The sequence below is a fragment of the Oryzias melastigma genome, linkage group LG4, assembly GCF_002922805.2.
Source record: "Oryzias melastigma strain HK-1 linkage group LG4, ASM292280v2, whole genome shotgun sequence".
Taxonomy (NCBI): Eukaryota; Metazoa; Chordata; class Actinopteri; order Beloniformes; family Adrianichthyidae; genus Oryzias; species Oryzias melastigma.
In genome coordinates, this window is record NC_050515.1 from 6,622,995 (window position 1) to 6,640,422 (window position 17,428).

The 17,428-nt window shown below is 37.0% G+C and overlaps 2 protein-coding genes across 8 annotated transcripts in view; both read left to right on the top strand.

The window, feature by feature from the left end:
• The window catches only part of cep350 (centrosomal protein 350), a 52,231-nt gene extending 49,506 nt beyond the window's left edge, over nt 1–2,725 (top strand). For all 7 annotated transcript variants that reach the window (XM_024278917.2, XM_024278920.2, XM_024278922.2 and 4 more), the window contains one exon: nt 718–2,725. In XM_024278917.2, the coding sequence (XP_024134685.1) occupies nt 718–876 (159 nt within the window). In that variant the 3' untranslated portion in view covers nt 877–2,725. The remainder of the gene's footprint in view (nt 1–717) is intronic.
• A 708-nt stretch (nt 2,726–3,433) lies between these two features.
• The window catches only part of qsox1 (quiescin Q6 sulfhydryl oxidase 1), a 40,493-nt gene continuing 26,498 nt past the window's right edge, over nt 3,434–17,428 (top strand). The window contains exons 1-8 of the mRNA XM_024278925.2: nt 3,434–3,916; nt 7,054–7,154; nt 9,063–9,111; nt 10,424–10,526; nt 11,179–11,269; nt 11,355–11,500; nt 15,246–15,380; nt 15,447–15,576. Coding sequence (XP_024134693.1) covers nt 3,625–3,916; nt 7,054–7,154; nt 9,063–9,111; nt 10,424–10,526; nt 11,179–11,269; nt 11,355–11,500; nt 15,246–15,380; nt 15,447–15,576 — 1,047 coding nt within the window. The 5' untranslated portion in view covers nt 3,434–3,624. The remainder of the gene's footprint in view (nt 3,917–7,053; nt 7,155–9,062; nt 9,112–10,423; nt 10,527–11,178; nt 11,270–11,354; nt 11,501–15,245; nt 15,381–15,446; nt 15,577–17,428) is intronic.

Consider the following 17,428-nt stretch of genomic DNA (forward strand, 5'->3'; position numbering starts at 1 on the left):
AAAAAAAACTGAAAAAAATGCCTATATTAGCCATCATGTTATCATGTAGCTGAAATATTAGCTAAATTCCAAAGTAGCTTAAAAAAACGAAATCAGCCAAAATAGTAAGCATGTAGCTAAAATGTTAGCTAAATTCAAAATAGCCTTAAAGGGAAAAAAATGCCTAAATTAGCCAAAACAGCTAGCATGTAGCTGAAATATTATCTTAACTCCAAATTGGTCTTAAAAAACTGAAAAAGCCTGAATTAACCAAAATGGCTATGTAGCTGAACTGTTAGCCAAACTCCAAAATAGGCAAAAAAAATGAAAAAGGCTTAAATTAGCCAAAATAGTTATCATGTAGCTGAAATATTAGCTAGATTCCAAGATAGCCTAAAAAGCTAAAAAAAAAAGGCCTAAAATAAGCCAAAATAGTCATGTAGCTGAAATGTTAAACTCCAGTATAGGCTAAAAAAAAACTGAAAAAATGCCTATATTAGCCATCATGTTATGCAGCTGAAATATTAGCTAAATTCCAAAATGCCCTAAAAACTGAAATAAACCTCAATTAGCCAAAATAGTTAGCATCTAGCTGAAATATTACCTAAAACTTAGCAGATACAAAAACAGTTCAAAAAGTTCGCAGAATGTTGATATAACAGTAGAAACTCCAAATAAGTAAAAAACAAAAAAAACAGTGGATCCCAAAGCAGCTCTGATATCATGTGTGTGTTTCAGGTTCAGGAGCTTCAGGAAGAGGAAGCTCAGTGGGTCAACTACGATGAAGATGAGTTCTCCGTCAAGATGCAGCTGGCCGACTCCATCTTTGAGTCTCTGCTGAAGGACACCGCAGACACCTTCACTCAGATCTTTGAGAAGAGGCGCGCCGTGGAGTAGAACCAGAACCTAACAAACCTCAAGCTGCCGCTACTCTCCGACGGCCTCATTCACCATCACCTCTAGAGCCGTTCTAAACCTCCAAGTTCTCACCGCCTGAACCGTACCAGCACGAGGAGCTGGCGATTATGGGATGTACTGAGCCATTTGAATTGTAATGTCCACGAATGCTGCTAAGCTCGTCGTTCCTTCGTGGATTTGACGTCCACGTCAGTCGATTGTCAAATTTTTTATGAAACCTTTTAAAAAGAAAAAAATCGTAACAGATGAAGAACTCTATAGTGCAATCTGATTTGCTAGCCAAGCTAACAAGTGACTTTTGTGTTAGTTATTTATAAGCAGTCGATTGGTGGGGGGGGGGGGGCTGACTCTCAGGATAGTTTGGCTTTAGTATCAGTATTTTCTAGATTTTTAGGATCACATTAAAGAAGGCATTTCTGATCTCACTAGAACGACAGAAAACTCACTTTTTTTGGCCCCTCTTAAATTATTTATGTGAGGAGATGCTTTATTACAGAACATTCAGATTATAAATGATATATTTTCTAGAATATCTAATGTTACGGTTAAAGCACAAATGAAAATGTGAATTGGGCGATACATCATGAAATACGAGTCAACAGAGACTCGAGTTTGACCCCAGTGGACTTTCTGTCATCTCTTCTATTGTTTATTTCTTCCTTAAAGTTTTTCCAAAGCATTTTAGTAACTTTTTTAGAGCAGTAGCTCTTAGTTTAAACTATATGCAAACCGACATCTTTTTAGTTCAGTTCTTCTCAACATACACGTTTAATCTACACAATTGGGTCATTTCTGAATGTTATTTAAGCACATTGAAGCATTTTATGGAACTGGAAGACGCGACTCGATTCCAGGTCTGCTCTGGAATGCTGGATTTCTAGTCGTACTTTATTAACGTTCTCTGTCCTGGAGAAGCAGCTCTAGTTCAGCTCCCTGACATGACGGCGGCGTGGCCGCGGAGCGCCGTGCCGCTCCTCCACTCGCTGCTGTGGGACATCTTTATCCGTGATCCAGATTCCAGAGGCCGACTTTTCTCTTTGTTCCTTTGAAGTGCCTCGAATTTGGTGTTTAGCGATGTTCCCACATCCTCTGGACCTGAGTTTGAATGTCTTCTCCGACTGCTGTATGCATTTTTCTGCTCTTCTTTCTTACCGCCTCCATCCATTTCTGCCTTATCCCTCTTTTTTGTACAATAAATATTTCCTTTTTATGTCACTCAGCCACCGTCTACTTTGTAAGTCACCCTTAGATCTGAGCAGACATTTTCGTTTCTTAGCTTTGTCAGGAACGACTTTGTGTGTTTAGTCCGAATCGACGGCGCTGAAGTGACCTTAAGCTGTTTTTTACCATCTCGCTCTCGTCTGGGTTCACGTTCAGTCTGTTTACTAAATGTTCAAACCTCCCAAACTGTTAGAAACATCTCCGAAGGTAAATGTAGGCGTAAGAAACGGTGGCTTTCCTGTAAATCCTCCTTTTGTTCCTCTCTAACTATGCAGTACCTGGTCGATACCGGAAGGAGAACTCTCAGATGACCAGAACAGTCTCACAAAGTACAAACAGAATATTTATCCCAGTGACCTCGTGAGGCTCCATCTCCTTCAGCTGAAATGAATATTTATAATAATGTCTGGTGGGGGGGCACTTGAAGACGTGTACAATTCTTTTATTGGTGTAAATATCCTGTCTTTCCTATTTGATCCACTGTTATTGAAACGGAGGCTGGTAAGATTAAAAAAACACTGTTTACTGTGCAAATATGTACATAGTATATATTTGTTAACTAAATGAAATTTGAAGCTGTAAATAAATAAATGATGATTAAAAAGTTTGTTCTTGTTTGAATATGTTGTTCACAAATTCACTTTAAAATGACAATTTGATCTGTTAAATACACTTTTTTTTAAGAAAATGTGAACTTTTATCTGTCCACAAAATATTGAAAAGGGGTTTTAAATAAGAAATATGTTTTACTTTAATCACTTCTCAGTTTTTTAAACTAAAACACTGAATAGAACTATAGAATTATTCGGTTTCTTCCCCACATCTGCACCTCTTTTTATTTTTTAACAAATTCAGGGATTTAAAGTTTGAAAATACAGTGAGGGTCATTTAATTAGCTCTGGTTTAATTTTAGTTTAGTGGATTTACAAATACTACCAGAGATGCATCACAAACAGTAAAATAAACTGTAAAACTGCTAACATCAGGAAATATGATATTTGCCATATTAGTGTATTTTAGTTTGAAAGAAAGTTATGTAAACTAATTTCTGGAGTTATAAAGTTTGTCGTATTTAGATTTTTTTTAAAAGTTTCTTCTTTGTTTTATTTCTGCGTACATGAATACAAACCCGTTTTATTTTTCCAAAGGGTGACGTCAGACTTTGTGGCTCCTTTTGGTTGAGGGGGGGGGGGGTTACCTGGATAGCAGCGCCCCTGACCGGACTGAAAGTCAAAAGTAGAATTTGTATTCTAATCCGTCACTGGAATGTTTTTGTTTTGTCCCTCAGTGAAGCCGTTCCAGCTCCAGCGCGGTTGGAGGCGCATCGTTTGCGCGTAATTCCATATATTTACTCTTTGTCCGATGTGCGCAAAGATGAGTGGTTGTGGAGAGTTTGGACGTTTCCTGGCCGGGGGGAGGGCCCACTGCAGGCTCGGGCTTTGGGGGGGTAGAGTTGTGTCAAGTGTTTGACAGGGAGCGGCGGCAGCAGCAGCTCAAAGCGGGAAGATGGCGCGGCGCTGCAGCCGTGCCACGTCTCGCCTCACAGAAGCGCAGCGGACTCCAGCCAGAAGCGCAGCAGCTGCAGCGATCCTGCTGCTGTGCGTCGGTCTGCTTCCTCCCGCCGCGCAGGCCGGACTCTACACCGCCTCTGACCAGATCACGCTGCTGACGCAGGACAACGTGGAGTCGGTGTTGGTGAACTCCACAGCTGCGGCGGTGGTGGAGTTTTACGCGTCGTGGTGTGGCCACTGCGTCTCCTTTTCTCCAATCTACAAAAGCCTGGCCAGGGACATCACAGGTTGGTATGAACCTGGATGGAGTCACGTGGCTCCAGGACTGCTGCGTAAACAAGAACTCACTGTATTGATCCAACTTCCCTCCCGCGCGTCAAGAGAAACTTTACATCCCGCGCGTAAAAGGAAACTTGTCCAGGAGCGCGTCCGACTTTTTATTTCAATTTTCTTCACCTAATTACACTTTTTAACAAAACATATCACATGAAAAATTAATTATTTCGACTTAATTCAAGTTAATAAAGGGTATTTTATTCCTTTAAATTAAGTTTGTTCCAAAACTCCATTAAAAGGGAAGCAAAAAGCAGCATGTTCTCCTGGATGGTTGCACCTTTAACAATTCAAACTAACATTTTTAAAGTTATAAGTGTCTGCTTAACCTTGAAAACATTTTGAAATCACATTATTAAAGCATTGAGGGTGTGTGTCACTCCTTAACACTATTTTACTATTGTAAAAGGTTCTATGTTTTACTATAAAATTCTATTTTATCTTTAGAATCAGACTGTAAAAAGTGAAACATTGGATCAATTGGTAATATATGAGTAATTTGTTACTTTTAATCTTATTAGTTTTCATCAAATACAAAAAATGAGTTGATGGTTTAGTCAATTTCAAATGTTATTGGTTACAAAAAAATACTTTTGTTAATTATTCCAAAGTTTCACTTTTTACAGTGCCACTGCTTTCTGAAAAAAACTGACAATTCAATATTTAGGATAAAAATGTAAAATTCTCAGATTTGTGTCTGGCATTTGTGGATCTAGCAACCTGCTTTTCTGCTAATCTGTTAATTAGGGCATATGATTTAATTACATTCTTTTTTTTTTTAGTTCTGGGTTTTGCGTCACATGTTCACATGAGTTGTTTACGTAACCCCCCCTCCAGCCAAAAGAATTCAACAGATCAGTGCGAGTAAATATAATTAGGAGATTGCTCAGGGGCAAAGATTGTGACGCCGACGGTCCTTGGCTCCATCGGTGGGTTTGAAGAGCTTTGGGTCACTCACATTCTGTCAACAGTGGACTCTTTGGAACGATTCAGGGGTCATGGAAGGATCGTTTTCCAGAACATTAGAAAGCCGTGCAGATTATAATTCCCCATAAATCACTATAGTGTGAATGTTTAGTAAGCAATCACACTATAGTGATTCTCCTGCTCCTTAACGTACGTTTTCGGCAAGTAAAAACTCACTTCTAGTGATTTCAGCAATCTTGCTATCAAAAGGTTCAGGATGTTACTGCTTGTATTTTTGGTATTTATAAATTTCTCGTTTTTGCAACACTGAGGAAAATATGCCCCATAGGAAATGAAAAAGAAATTCAAATTTCATTCCAATTAAAAAAAATTGCAAGCCAATTAGCAACAATCCTTTAAACATATTCATGGGCTATTTTTTAATTATTCATTGTAATTTTCCAGAAATTTCAGAGTTATTTTAGATACATGCTAACGTTTTCTGCTTTATTTATTTATTTTTTTTTTTATGCTGAGCTTTTTTTAAGGCTAATTTGACGTTAAGCTAATATTTGAGCTACATGCTAACATTTTTGGCTAATTTGTTATACACGAAGATTGTATGCCATTTTAAAAAAAATATCAATTATTTATCTACTAAAGTTTTTATGCTAATTTGAAATTTAGCAGACATTTTAGCAGCATGAAGTTTTTTGGCTAATACTGTACGTTATCTATGAGTTTTGTATGTTAATTTGGAATTTAGCTAATATTTAGCAACATGCTAACATTTTTGGCTAATTGTTATACACTGACGTTTTTATGCTATTTTGAAATATATCAAATATTTTAGCCACATGCTAATGTTTTTGGCTAAAATGTTATCTAGTAAAGTTTAATGCTAATTTGAAATTTAGCTAACATTTTAGCAGCATAACGTATGTTATCTATGAGCTTTTTATGTTAATTTGCAATTTAGCTAATATCTTAGCCACATACTAATGTTTTTAGCATTTTTTTCATCTACTGAAGTTTGTAAGGCTAATTTGCAATTTAGCAAATATGTTAGCCACATGCTAACGTTTTTGGCTAACCTGTTATCTACTGAGGTTTTTATAGGCTAATTTAGAGTTTATTAGCAACATGCTAAGACTTTTGGCTAAAATTTTATCTACTAAAGTTTTAATGCTAATCTGAAATTTAGCTAATATTTGAGTAACATGCTAACGTTTTTGGTTAATTTGTTGTACAGAGGTTTTTATAGGCCAATTTAGAGCTTAGCTAGTATTTTAGCCACATGCTAATGTTTTTTGGAATATTTGTCATCTACTGAAGTTTGTAAGGCTAATTTGAAATTTAGCTAATATTTGAGCAACATGCTAACGTTTTTGGTTAATTTGTTGTACAGAGGTTTTTATAGGCCAATTTAGAGCTTAGCTAGTATTTTAGCCACATGCTAATGTTTTTTGGAAAATTTGTCATCCACTGAAGTTTGTAAGGCTAATTTGAAATTTAACTAATATTTGAGCAACATGCTAACGTTTTTGACTAATTTAGTTCAATGAGAAATTTTAGGCTATTTCCTAGTTTAGCTAGTATCTAAGGAAAAAGCTAGCTTTTTTGGGCTAATTTGGAGTTTAGCTCATATATAAGCAACACTAAATATTTTTGCAAAATTGGCATTTATTAGGAACTTTTAAGCAATTTTACTATACATTTTTCAGAAATTTAGGTCAACTTCAGTGTTTTTTCATAATTCTTTAATGACATTTTCAGTCTTTTAGCAAATTTAACATTTAGCAAATAGCTTTTGCATTTTTAGCAAATGTCTTCAGCAATTAAAGTAAATTATGTCAGCATTTTCAGCAAAAAGCTTAATACTTTAAGCAAAAAGCATTCACACTAACATTATCGCAGGTAATGCAACTTTTCTAGTTTGAGTTGCAACATTTCCTGTCAAGATTAAAGTTTAAATTTAGTAAAAAGCTAATTAAATGCTTATTGAGCCACTGATAGGAGGCCTACAGGTGGGAGAGTCAACAGTGTTTTTGTGTTTTTCTGACTCGGTGTTGACACATGCAGTCCTAACACAACGAGAGGCTCCATCCGGGGTCAACGGAGCGCAGACGGAACAATAAATATTTACCGAGGCTCTTTCGCCCTCTGTTTGATGTCTCCTCTTCAGAGTGGAGGCCTGCAGTGACACTGGCAGCTATCGACTGTGCTTCAGAGGAGAACAGGAAGATCTGCGTCGACTATAAAATCAGAGGATTTCCCAGCATCAAGGTATCACACCGTGGTGTCTGCGTTACAATGATGCATTCATTTTTCCATAAAAACAGGGAGAGATTATTACAGACAAGCATATTGAGATCAAACTTTGGCCTTAAAAAGTTATTTTTGAGTTAAAACGCACTAAATACATGGACCAACTCAGAGTACGGCTGCTGAAGCAAATCAATAATTAAAAAAAAAAGATTTAAGATCTATTTATTGTCAAATTGTTAATATATATTTTATAATATGGCACTGATGAAATTATTCTCATTTCAAACACTGCTGCAAAAATGCTGAAAAATAGGGACACAGCATAAAAATAGAAATAATTAGTAAGAATAAAAAGTTAAGTGACAAATGGAAGCATCTACAAACAAACTACAAAAGAAAACAGAAAATTATAAACATACATTTTTAGAGCCTTAAGACAATGTAACAAAGGACTTCATAAGACTCAATAAAATTTGAAAAAAATATCAATATACAGCTACAAAATGACTTGAAACACACAGATATAGATGTGTGTGTATATAAACAATGTTGATTGAAAATTTTAAAAAAGAGACTTAAAAAAAGACTTCATTGATCATAAATAGTTTTACACAAAACTACACAAAGACATATAATCCACAAGAAATAGCAGTTGTTTTATTACACAGAAAATTGTGAACACAATTGTTTAATGACAGAAGTTTTTGTTAAAAATTTGAGTCTTTTGTCTGAATGTAATACGTCACTATTACAAAGATGATGTGTATTTGTATTTCTGTTTAATAATCTATTTGGTAGAAAAACTATCAATTAGTCAGAATAATGTTCAAATTTTCTTATTTAGTTGCTGTAGGGGGAAAAAAAAATCAATCTGTAACTTTCTTGTTGATTTCAGGCTAAATTGTTCCCAAACATTTTCTTTAAATGATAAACAAATAATAATTATATATTAAAAAAAATAATATAGCATTACCTGCAATAATTCTAGTGTGAATGCTGTAAGCTGAATTTGGCCGCTGAAGATGCTGAAGCTAATAGCAATCTAAAATATTAGCTAAATGTCCTATTAGCCTAAAATAACTTAAAAAACATAGGTACGCCAAGATGGCTAGCATGCAACTTAAAAAAATAGCTAAACTTCAAAATATAAAAAAACAGAAAAAATTAGCCAAAACAGCTAGCATGTGGCTAAAATATTAGCCAAACTCCAAAAAAGCCGAAATTAGCCAACAAAATATGTATAAATCAAAATTATACAAGTTAGAAATAAGTGTAAGATAATATCGAGCCATTAATAACAATAAAGTAACATGATCTGGAGGGCCGGATATTATTACTTGGCGGGCCAGATCCGGCCCCAGGGCCTCAACTTTGACACTTGTGCTCTAATGCATGAATTATAATAAAATCAAGAAGGATTTTGTTTTTATTCATCTTTAGGGGTACAAAATAAACAAGGGTATTACCTATTAAAAAGTTTTTCTTTATATAAATGTTTGATGCTCACACATGCATAAGAAATGCAGCTTTTCCTATATAATCTGTGAAAGTGAAATGTATTTCTTCTAGTATTTCCATTGAGTGAAGTGTCACGGAGGTTAGACTCTGTATGAAGGCATGCAGCAGTGGCTCACCTCCTCCAGACTTCTGCGTCTGCAGCAGATCTGGTTCATCGGCGGCGGTGCGTTCAAGGCCGCGCTCTCGGCCGGTGCAGTCCAGTCAAACAAAGAGTCCTTCTATGTGAACTCACAATGAGGCTTTAACATCTGCGGCTCATTTTTTACCGGGGGGATTTGGAGGTCGACGGGGGTATAGAAAGCTGCCCCCCCCCACACACCTGAAACTTTACACAGCTTCAGTCTGAGTCTCATGCTGGTGTGAGGGCTGCCCGATGTGACGCCACTTCTCTGTTCGTCTCTCTTGCAGTTCTTCCAGGCGTATTCCAAAGAGGATTCCTATGGAACCACTTATTCAGGTACTGTCACTCAAATGAAGGTCATGTGAAGAACCTTCAGCAGACGACATCTTTACGGTCATTTAAATGACATTCGACTGATTCTGGAGGAATTGTGCTGCAATAAATGTGCATTTTTATTGATTTGACTCCAATTAAAATTGTGTTTTCAACATGTTCTTGTGGCTTTGAGTATTAAGGACAGATTAAGCTTAATGTCGCATATCTGAGTATTTCTTTTTTCAAACGCACAATGACAAAAAACACAAAACAACAACAAAAGCCACAGCATGATGAAAAAAGCCAAAACACGACTAAATCCACAGCACAACAACAAACGCCGCAGCACAACAACAGAATCCACAAAACAACAGCAAAAGCCACTATACAGCAACAAAAACCACAGCACAAGGACAGAATCCACAGCACAACAACAAAAGTCACAACGACAAAAGTCACAGTACAACGACAAAAGCCACAACACAACGACAAAAGCCACAACACGACAAAAGCCACAGCACAACGGCAAAAGTCACAGCACAACAACAAAAGTCACAACGACAAAAGTCACAGTACAACGACAAAAGCCACAACACAACGACAAAAGCCACAACACAACAAAAGCCACAACACAACGACAAAAGCCACAACACAACAACAAAAGCCGAAGCACGACGTCAGAAGCAAAATTTCTATTTATATTGAATTTCTAATGGACTCAGAAGTTTTGTCCTAATTTTTTTTTCTATTTTTGGCTAAAAACATCATTATCAAAAGAGTCTGTTTTTAAAATAGCTCAACAGATGATTGGATTGGGACTTTAAGGCAACAATTTCACTGTTACTTCAACATTTCTATTATATGAAGAACTTACCCTTTTGTGATGATTTATTTTCTAACCAGCATTTTTGTGTCTAAACAGAACAAAAGTGACATTTTCTTATTGATCTCATTTGTTAGACTTTGAGTTTGAACTATAGATTACCATTCTAAAAATTATCCTTAGAAGAATCTTCTGTTTACTGCTGCTGCAGTAGATTTTAAGAGGCAAAGTTTCAGTTAAGTCGCTTTAGTCATCAGCAGAATGCAGATCTCTGTTAAACCTTTAACACCGGATCTCCAATGTTTATGTCTTTGATTTACTGTAACTTTTCAACCGCAGATTATGAAGGAGAAAAGCGGTGCAAGTTATTTTGCTTTATTTTTGTCAAATGAGTAATGGAACTACAAAAATTATGATGCTTGTATGAATGTTTTATTACCCAACAATAGAAAAAATTGGAAAAGTAAAAGCTAAAATAACAGATTTAAATGTTTTATTTTTTTCCCCAAGGCTTTCCTCGTGACATCTCCGGCCTTCGCCACGCCATCATCGACAGCTTAGAGGCCCATGGGGAGCCCTGGCCCCCCGCCTGCCCCCCACTGGAGCCCATTAGGTAAACACTGATATGAATATAGATTTCTTTTTTTCTCCCTGTACTGTCTGTGTTACATGTTTTTGTGCTTGGAGATAGAACTGAGTTTAGTATTTAACAACGTTTTAGAAATAGAATAGAGGAATTTAAGCTATTTTTCAGATTTACTCTTAAAACTAAAAAAAAAAACATGCAAATATATAAAGCTCAAACAATAGCTGAAAGTTTGAGAACAGTTTTTCAATTCTTTAGTATTTTTTATCTTTTTTTGTCTCTTCTAGGCCACCGTCCTCTTGTCTCATAGTAAAATGCAAGTTTGACAAAAAGATTTTTCCAATTTTTTACCAGGAAAGGGACAAAAGGAGTTGGTTTAAGTAAGAACTTAGTTTACCGTGTGCTCAAAAATAACTTAAAAAAAACAAACTTGTTTAAATGCATTTATTATACCACCATTAATTTCCTATCATGTTTTAGTTGCTCTTTACCTCAAATTCAACAGTTTTTTTGGGTAGCAGACTTATAATTGCATAAAAAATGTTTTTCGGGTTTAATTTTTCTCTTTAATTTGTTAAATTAAGTACTGGGTTACGTCTTGTTAGATCAAAGCTATTGAGCAAATAAGTTGGTTTAACTTAGTAATTTAAAAAGCTGTAAATGTTTTTTGTTTTTCCAGCCAAGCTGAAGTTGACGTCTTTTTTGGGACCAACCCTGTTCAATATCTGGCCTTGATTTTTGAGGAGTCCAAGTCTTACATCGGGCGGGAGGTGTGGATTTTTTATTTATTTCCCCAAATAGAAAAAAACGAAAACATTTAGGTTTTCAGTCATGGATATCAACCATCATTTTCAGGTGATCCTGGACCTGCTGCAGTTCGAGAACATCACGGTGAGGAGAGTTCTGAGCTCAGAGGTCGGCCTCGTGACCAAACTGGGAGTGACAGAGTTTCCATCCTGTTACCTCTATTATCCTGATGGCAACTTTTCCAGACTCCAAGTGTAAGTTTTTCAGCAGTTTTCATCCTCCCCAAACCAGAAGTATGTTATTAGCCTTTAAAATACCAATAAAAATACTTTATTTCTGAGAAAATGGTTAGTTTTATGATTTTATTTTTATTACCGGGCTGCAATATGCACTGTAATTCAGGGTTTGACGTTCCTCAAACCAGCACTCTTATTACTAAAACTCATGGTGGCATTTATAGGCATTTTGGGGTGATCTTTAGAGAGGTATTTCATGCTCATGACTGTAGCACGTTAATAAACCTCCTCCTGCTGCTGTTGTAACATCATGTAGCACAACAGCTGCTGAATGCATCAGACAAAAATCTCCAAACTGAGTATCATAATAAGGAAAAGGTCGAATGAATCTACTGAAGTCTCTTGAATACATGTAACATTTCTCTGAATCAAACAAAGAGATTGGTGGTTCTGCCAGAAAAGGAGGAAATAGAGTGAAATCTAAAGCTGCCACTGACCTTGAATAGACGACAAGATCAGCCTTAACATTCACTATTGAGAGTAAACTCACTCAGATCTTCCTAAAAGCTAACGTAGCAACTGTAGCCTTTATAACTCATTGGTCTAACACAGGATTAGCAGTTTTCAGTAGGGATCGTGTATCTTTCCTTCTCACAAGACCCGATACACATCTTAATACACTCAATACTTTGTGGTGATACAATACAGTCCAATTCTTTGACCTAAACATTTACAATCTAGATGTTTCTCATTCATTTGGCATTTAAAACTATCAATGAAGATGCATTTTAGTAGATTTTTTTTGTTCTTACAGATACTTTTAATTTTAAGCATAAAAAATATCTTTGACATGACAAATATTAAAGTTGATATTTTTGGTCTCTTAGACTGTTTTGTGGTTTAAAAAACTGTGATCATTTATTCGGGCAATGGTTGAAGTGCTGTAAATAAAAGTTTATATGTTTAGTGAACTCATCCCTCTCAGGGGTTCATCTTCAGGATATTGTAATTGGTAGAAGCTAACTTGTGACTGGACGTCTTTTCGTTTGCATCTCAGAATTTTGACATTAAAGTCTGAATTCTGAGACAAAAAGTCAAAATTCTGAAAGAAAAGTCCGAAATCTGAGTTGAAAGTCAGAATTCTGAGAGAAAAGTGAGAATTTTGAGACAAAAAGTTTCAATTCAGAGAAAGAAGTTAGAATTCTGAGGAAAAATAGTCAGAATTCTGAGAGAAAAGTTTGAATTCCGAGAAAAAAAATTCTGAGACAAAAAGTCAAAAATTTAGAGAAAAAAAAGTCAGAATTCTGAGAGAAAAGTTCGAATTCCGAGAAAAAAAAAGTCAGAATTCTGAGACAAAAAGTCAGAATTTTCTAAGAGGCCCCAATCCTTTTCCGTACGATCGCATGGCCAGACTGAGGGAAAAAAACAAAACAAACAAACAAAAAAAACAATCATTTTTCTCAGATATTGGTCAGGGGGATAGACCAAATGTGGAGGTGGGCCATATTCGGCCCGCGGGCCGTAGTTTGGGGACCTCTGCACTAAGTAGTGAATAGTGAAGAAATTCAGACTCAGTCCATGCTCAGTAACCGACGGCGTCATGAAAAATCCTGCAGGAACCAGCAAACAAAAATGATTCTGTTGCATCTTCAGCTTAAAGTCGAGACACAAAACCTTTATTTTACTAGATATGAAATATATTTTTTTAGAGAGACATGGATAAAAAAACAAACATAAAAACACAATGATGAAACAAATGTAAACTCAGATCAAGAATTACATATAAATGCACTAAAACTCTAAAGTTTAGTCCTTCACTCTCACATTTAGGATGCTTTTATTTTGAAAAGAGTCTAAAGAGTCATTCAGTGACCTTTGTCCTGCTTGCTCCGACTCTGGTAAATACAGATCATTTGTATATCTCAAACTTTATTACAAGCCTCATGTTCATACATTTGGGTTTGAGTTTCAGCATTTTCTCCTCCCTGAGCGCTTCCTGCTGTTGGACATGCAGCAGCTTTGCTTTCTGCAGGACGCTTTGTCTTCTGCTCATTATCTCCACTCCATTCATGAGAATACTTTTAAACATCTGGCCTCTTAATGGGATCAGAGCATCGGAATTGCTCCCATTCTTCACCATCATAAAGCGGCGCTGATCGTTCCTCGCCCTGCAAATTCATCTGCTGTTTATGCCTCTTTGTTTTGCCGTTTCAATAACTTGGCATGCAAAGAGGACTCCTTTTAGTTGACAAATGCAAAAAGGAAATGATTTATCGCTGATTTATTTATTCACCCTCCATCTCTCCTCTCCCAGCCCCCCTCATCTCCATCACTGTACAGGAGGAGGTTTTTTAATTTCTTGCATGAAAACAATGCCATTGCTTTTCTGGCTTCACCTGCCAAACAAACCCCCAGCCGCACGCCGCGACAGATGGCCCCCCATCATAACCGAATGTCTGATTGATCCGAGGAGTGTGTCGCTCCCCTCACGCAGCATTCGTCATGCATGTAATGTTTGCTGGTCCCAGGTGACTGCATCAGCCCCGCCGTGATGCTCGCTCGCCCACCCGCCCGCCCGCTGGCCCTGGGGATCACTGGATGAATGGCTTTCCCTCCACATCTGTACCCCCCCAGACACGGAGGTGTAATTGAGTCCCTGGCTGGTGTGAGTGAGCGTTGGCCCGGAGTATCTATCCTCCTTATTACCATCCCGCCCGAGTTTTACGACGCTCCCTCACTGTCCGTGACGAGGGCGGAAAGCAAATGAGCGCAGGATGTGGGGGGCGGAGGGCGGGGGGTGCAGAGCACATTAATGGCTCAGGTTGCAGATGCGGGGTTATCACATGGCTAAATGATCATCAGGCCCTCTCTCAGTTCTCCGCCGCTCCATCATCATCTGCTCGCCGTTTGAGTTACCGTAAGAGAATGACGTCTTTGACCCTGAAGAAGTTCAGAGCAGAAACCGTTTCTACGGCAGAAGTCCTCAAGCAAACAAAAACGCTGAAATGTTTTCAGGATTAGGAGAGAAAACACTCTGACCTACAAATCACCACAAAGGTTTTGTGTTTTTCTTTCATTTGTACAAGATTTTACAGATTAAACTAATACTACAACATAGAAATTTGGTTTCTCAGTAACCAGGAATTAGATGGGTCCCTGCACCTAAATATTAATGAACAATATTAAAGATTTTTGCTTTTTTAATTTGTTTAAACAGACCTTATTCTAGCCACATTTCAGACCACAGATGTTCAAAATAACAAATAGCATCCACACAATTAAACTCAAATAAATATAATTTAAAAATGAATTTGTTAATACAACTGCAATAATGTTAGTGTGAACGCTTTTTGCTGAAACAAGTAGCTGAAGATGCTGAAGCTTTTTGCTGAAAATGGTGATGCAATTTACTTTAATTGATGAAGGGATTTACTGGCTATTTGCAAAATGTTAAATTTGCTAAAAGACTATAGATGTCGTTAAAGAACTAGAGCGGAGATTGACCAAAATTTTTGAAAAAAATGTTGTAAAATTGCCTAAAAATCCCTAATACATGCCAATTTAGCAAAAAATATTTAGTGTGTTGCTTAAATGTGAGCTAAACTCCAAATTAGTAGATGCCAAATTAGCCAAAAAAGCTAGCTTAAATATTAGCTAAACTCCAAAATTTTGGTGTAAATTTTTCTTCATATGAAAATAGAAAAACGGAAACATAATGAAACACTTGGACCGACTCCTGAGATCTTTTTTTCTCTCCCCACAGGAGCAGAGAGGCTCGCACTTTCTACACGTACGCCCTCATGAGGCTGCCCGGGGTGGTGCGGTCGGGAAGGCCCGCAGTCATCAGCTCGGTCGTCATCACCAACAGCTCAGCAGAACCCTGGAGGTCGTTCAACAGGTACCAAAGGGCCCCGCTCGGGTTCTGCTCCGTACCGTCTGGTGTTTGACTGTGTCTCCGGTCCAGAACCAGAGTGTACATGGCAGACCTGGAGTCGACGCTGCACTACGCGCTGCGCGTGGAGCTGGCTGCTCATTCGCTCATCAAAGGTCAAGCGCTGACCTCCCTCAAGAACTACATCGCTGTTCTGGAAAAGGTGAGAACTCTGAATAAAGTAAATTCAGTGAAGTTAAATAGATGGTTAAAGATCCACTCTGATAAAATGGTGGTTTTGGTTTTTAACATGAAGAAAATTAAGCTTAAATTTGCATTTCTGAGTGTTTCTTTACTCAAATTGTTGTCATTTAGGAGCAAACGAAAAAATGCTGTTTGAAACAGCTTGTAAGTGTGAAGTAGAAGTCACTCTGCTCCATTCTGATTCATCCACTCGTAGACAAATAGATCCATGAACGTCTTTGTTTTTCTGGTCTGAGCTGGAATCTGGATCTAAACTGTACGGCTGGAAAACTCCGACATTTGTCGCCCTTTTTGTTATAAGTGTAAATGTTTGGTTTTGGAAGTGAGGGGTTGTATATGGGATCTGCTTAAAGTGAACGAAAAAGCTGACTGAAAATTTTAAAAACAGGGATTGTAAATGGAAAAAAAAATTAAAGCAGTTTTGAACTTGAAAATCCAATAATAAAATGATAAAGGAATGATTAAAAATAAAAAAATGTAAAAACATATTTGGGAAAATATATTGAAAATTTGAAAAATAAAATGAAAATTTAAAACTTGAAAAACAAGAAACTGAACTGTTAATTTAAAAATATTGTTTATTTGTACTTTCAACTTTCCTTTTTTTTTGTTTCTCCCCGTTTGCTTTCAGTTCTCGGTTTTCAGTTTCAATTCAGATTTGTCCCGGTAGCCAATGAACTCAAAAGCCCCGCCCCCTTGTAAGATTATAATCCGCCCAGCAACGAAAACTGGAAAACTCTGAATTGAAACTGAAAGCACAGAGGGAGAAATGAAAAAAGGAAAAGTTCAAATTTCAAACTTACTTTTTTTTCAAGTTTTCAATTTTATTTTTTCAAATTTTCAATAATTCCTTTAAGTTTTCAGTATGTATTTTCTAATTTAAAACTATTTTCAAATGTTCTATTTTTCTTTTTTCAAAATTTCCATCTGTTTTTTCGTTCCTTATAGTTTTAAGCGAGCAGGAGAGCACGTAGACAGATGGATGATGGGAAAGGGGGCAGGCTTACTCAGAGGTGAATTTCTGCAGAAACTATGCTGACACAAGTTTATTTTATTTTTACCTAGAAAATGTCATAAATATGATTAAAAGACCATTGGGAATGCTATTAAAAAAGATGGTTGGAGCGAGACTTTAAATAATGTTACCTTAAATCTAATTAGCATGCTTTTTATTGGAGAATTAAAAAAAAAGTATCAGAAGACAAAATTTACTTAGACTGGAAGTAGAATTATATTTTTCATTTTTTTGGTTTTACAAAAGCAAAACAAACTTGTATGTAAATCCACGGGACTGATGCAGTTTCAGTAGATCACCACTAGATGGCGACAAGGACAACAGATGTTTCAGTAAATCTGAGTTTCAGGATTTCGTTTTGCTTTATTCCCAGATTTATCCTCAAAATATGTATTATTCTGATCTATATCCTTGATTGTTGAGTCAAACGTGTTATTGTTTAGTATTTATTTGCATAAACTCACTTTGTTATTGAAACTAGGAGTGGATTGGAGGCTGAAGTACACTCGTGGGTGTTGTTACCCCTCGTCCCGGGGGGGTTGAAGCGTGGCTGCCCCCCACCTCCTGATTACTGACTCAGTTATTCATCGCCCGTCTGTGCTCATGCCTCAGAGTCCACACAATCATTTATTAAAATCCATTTGTCAGTCCTACACTGCAAAAAAAAAAAATCCCTATCTTACTAAAACAAAATGTCCCACTCTCTTTTCCTTTGCGCGCCCCCCCTCCCCGTTCCGCCTCCATGTGATGATGAGGCCTGACCTGTTAGCCCTCGCCCTGCTGGCTACAAACCAGC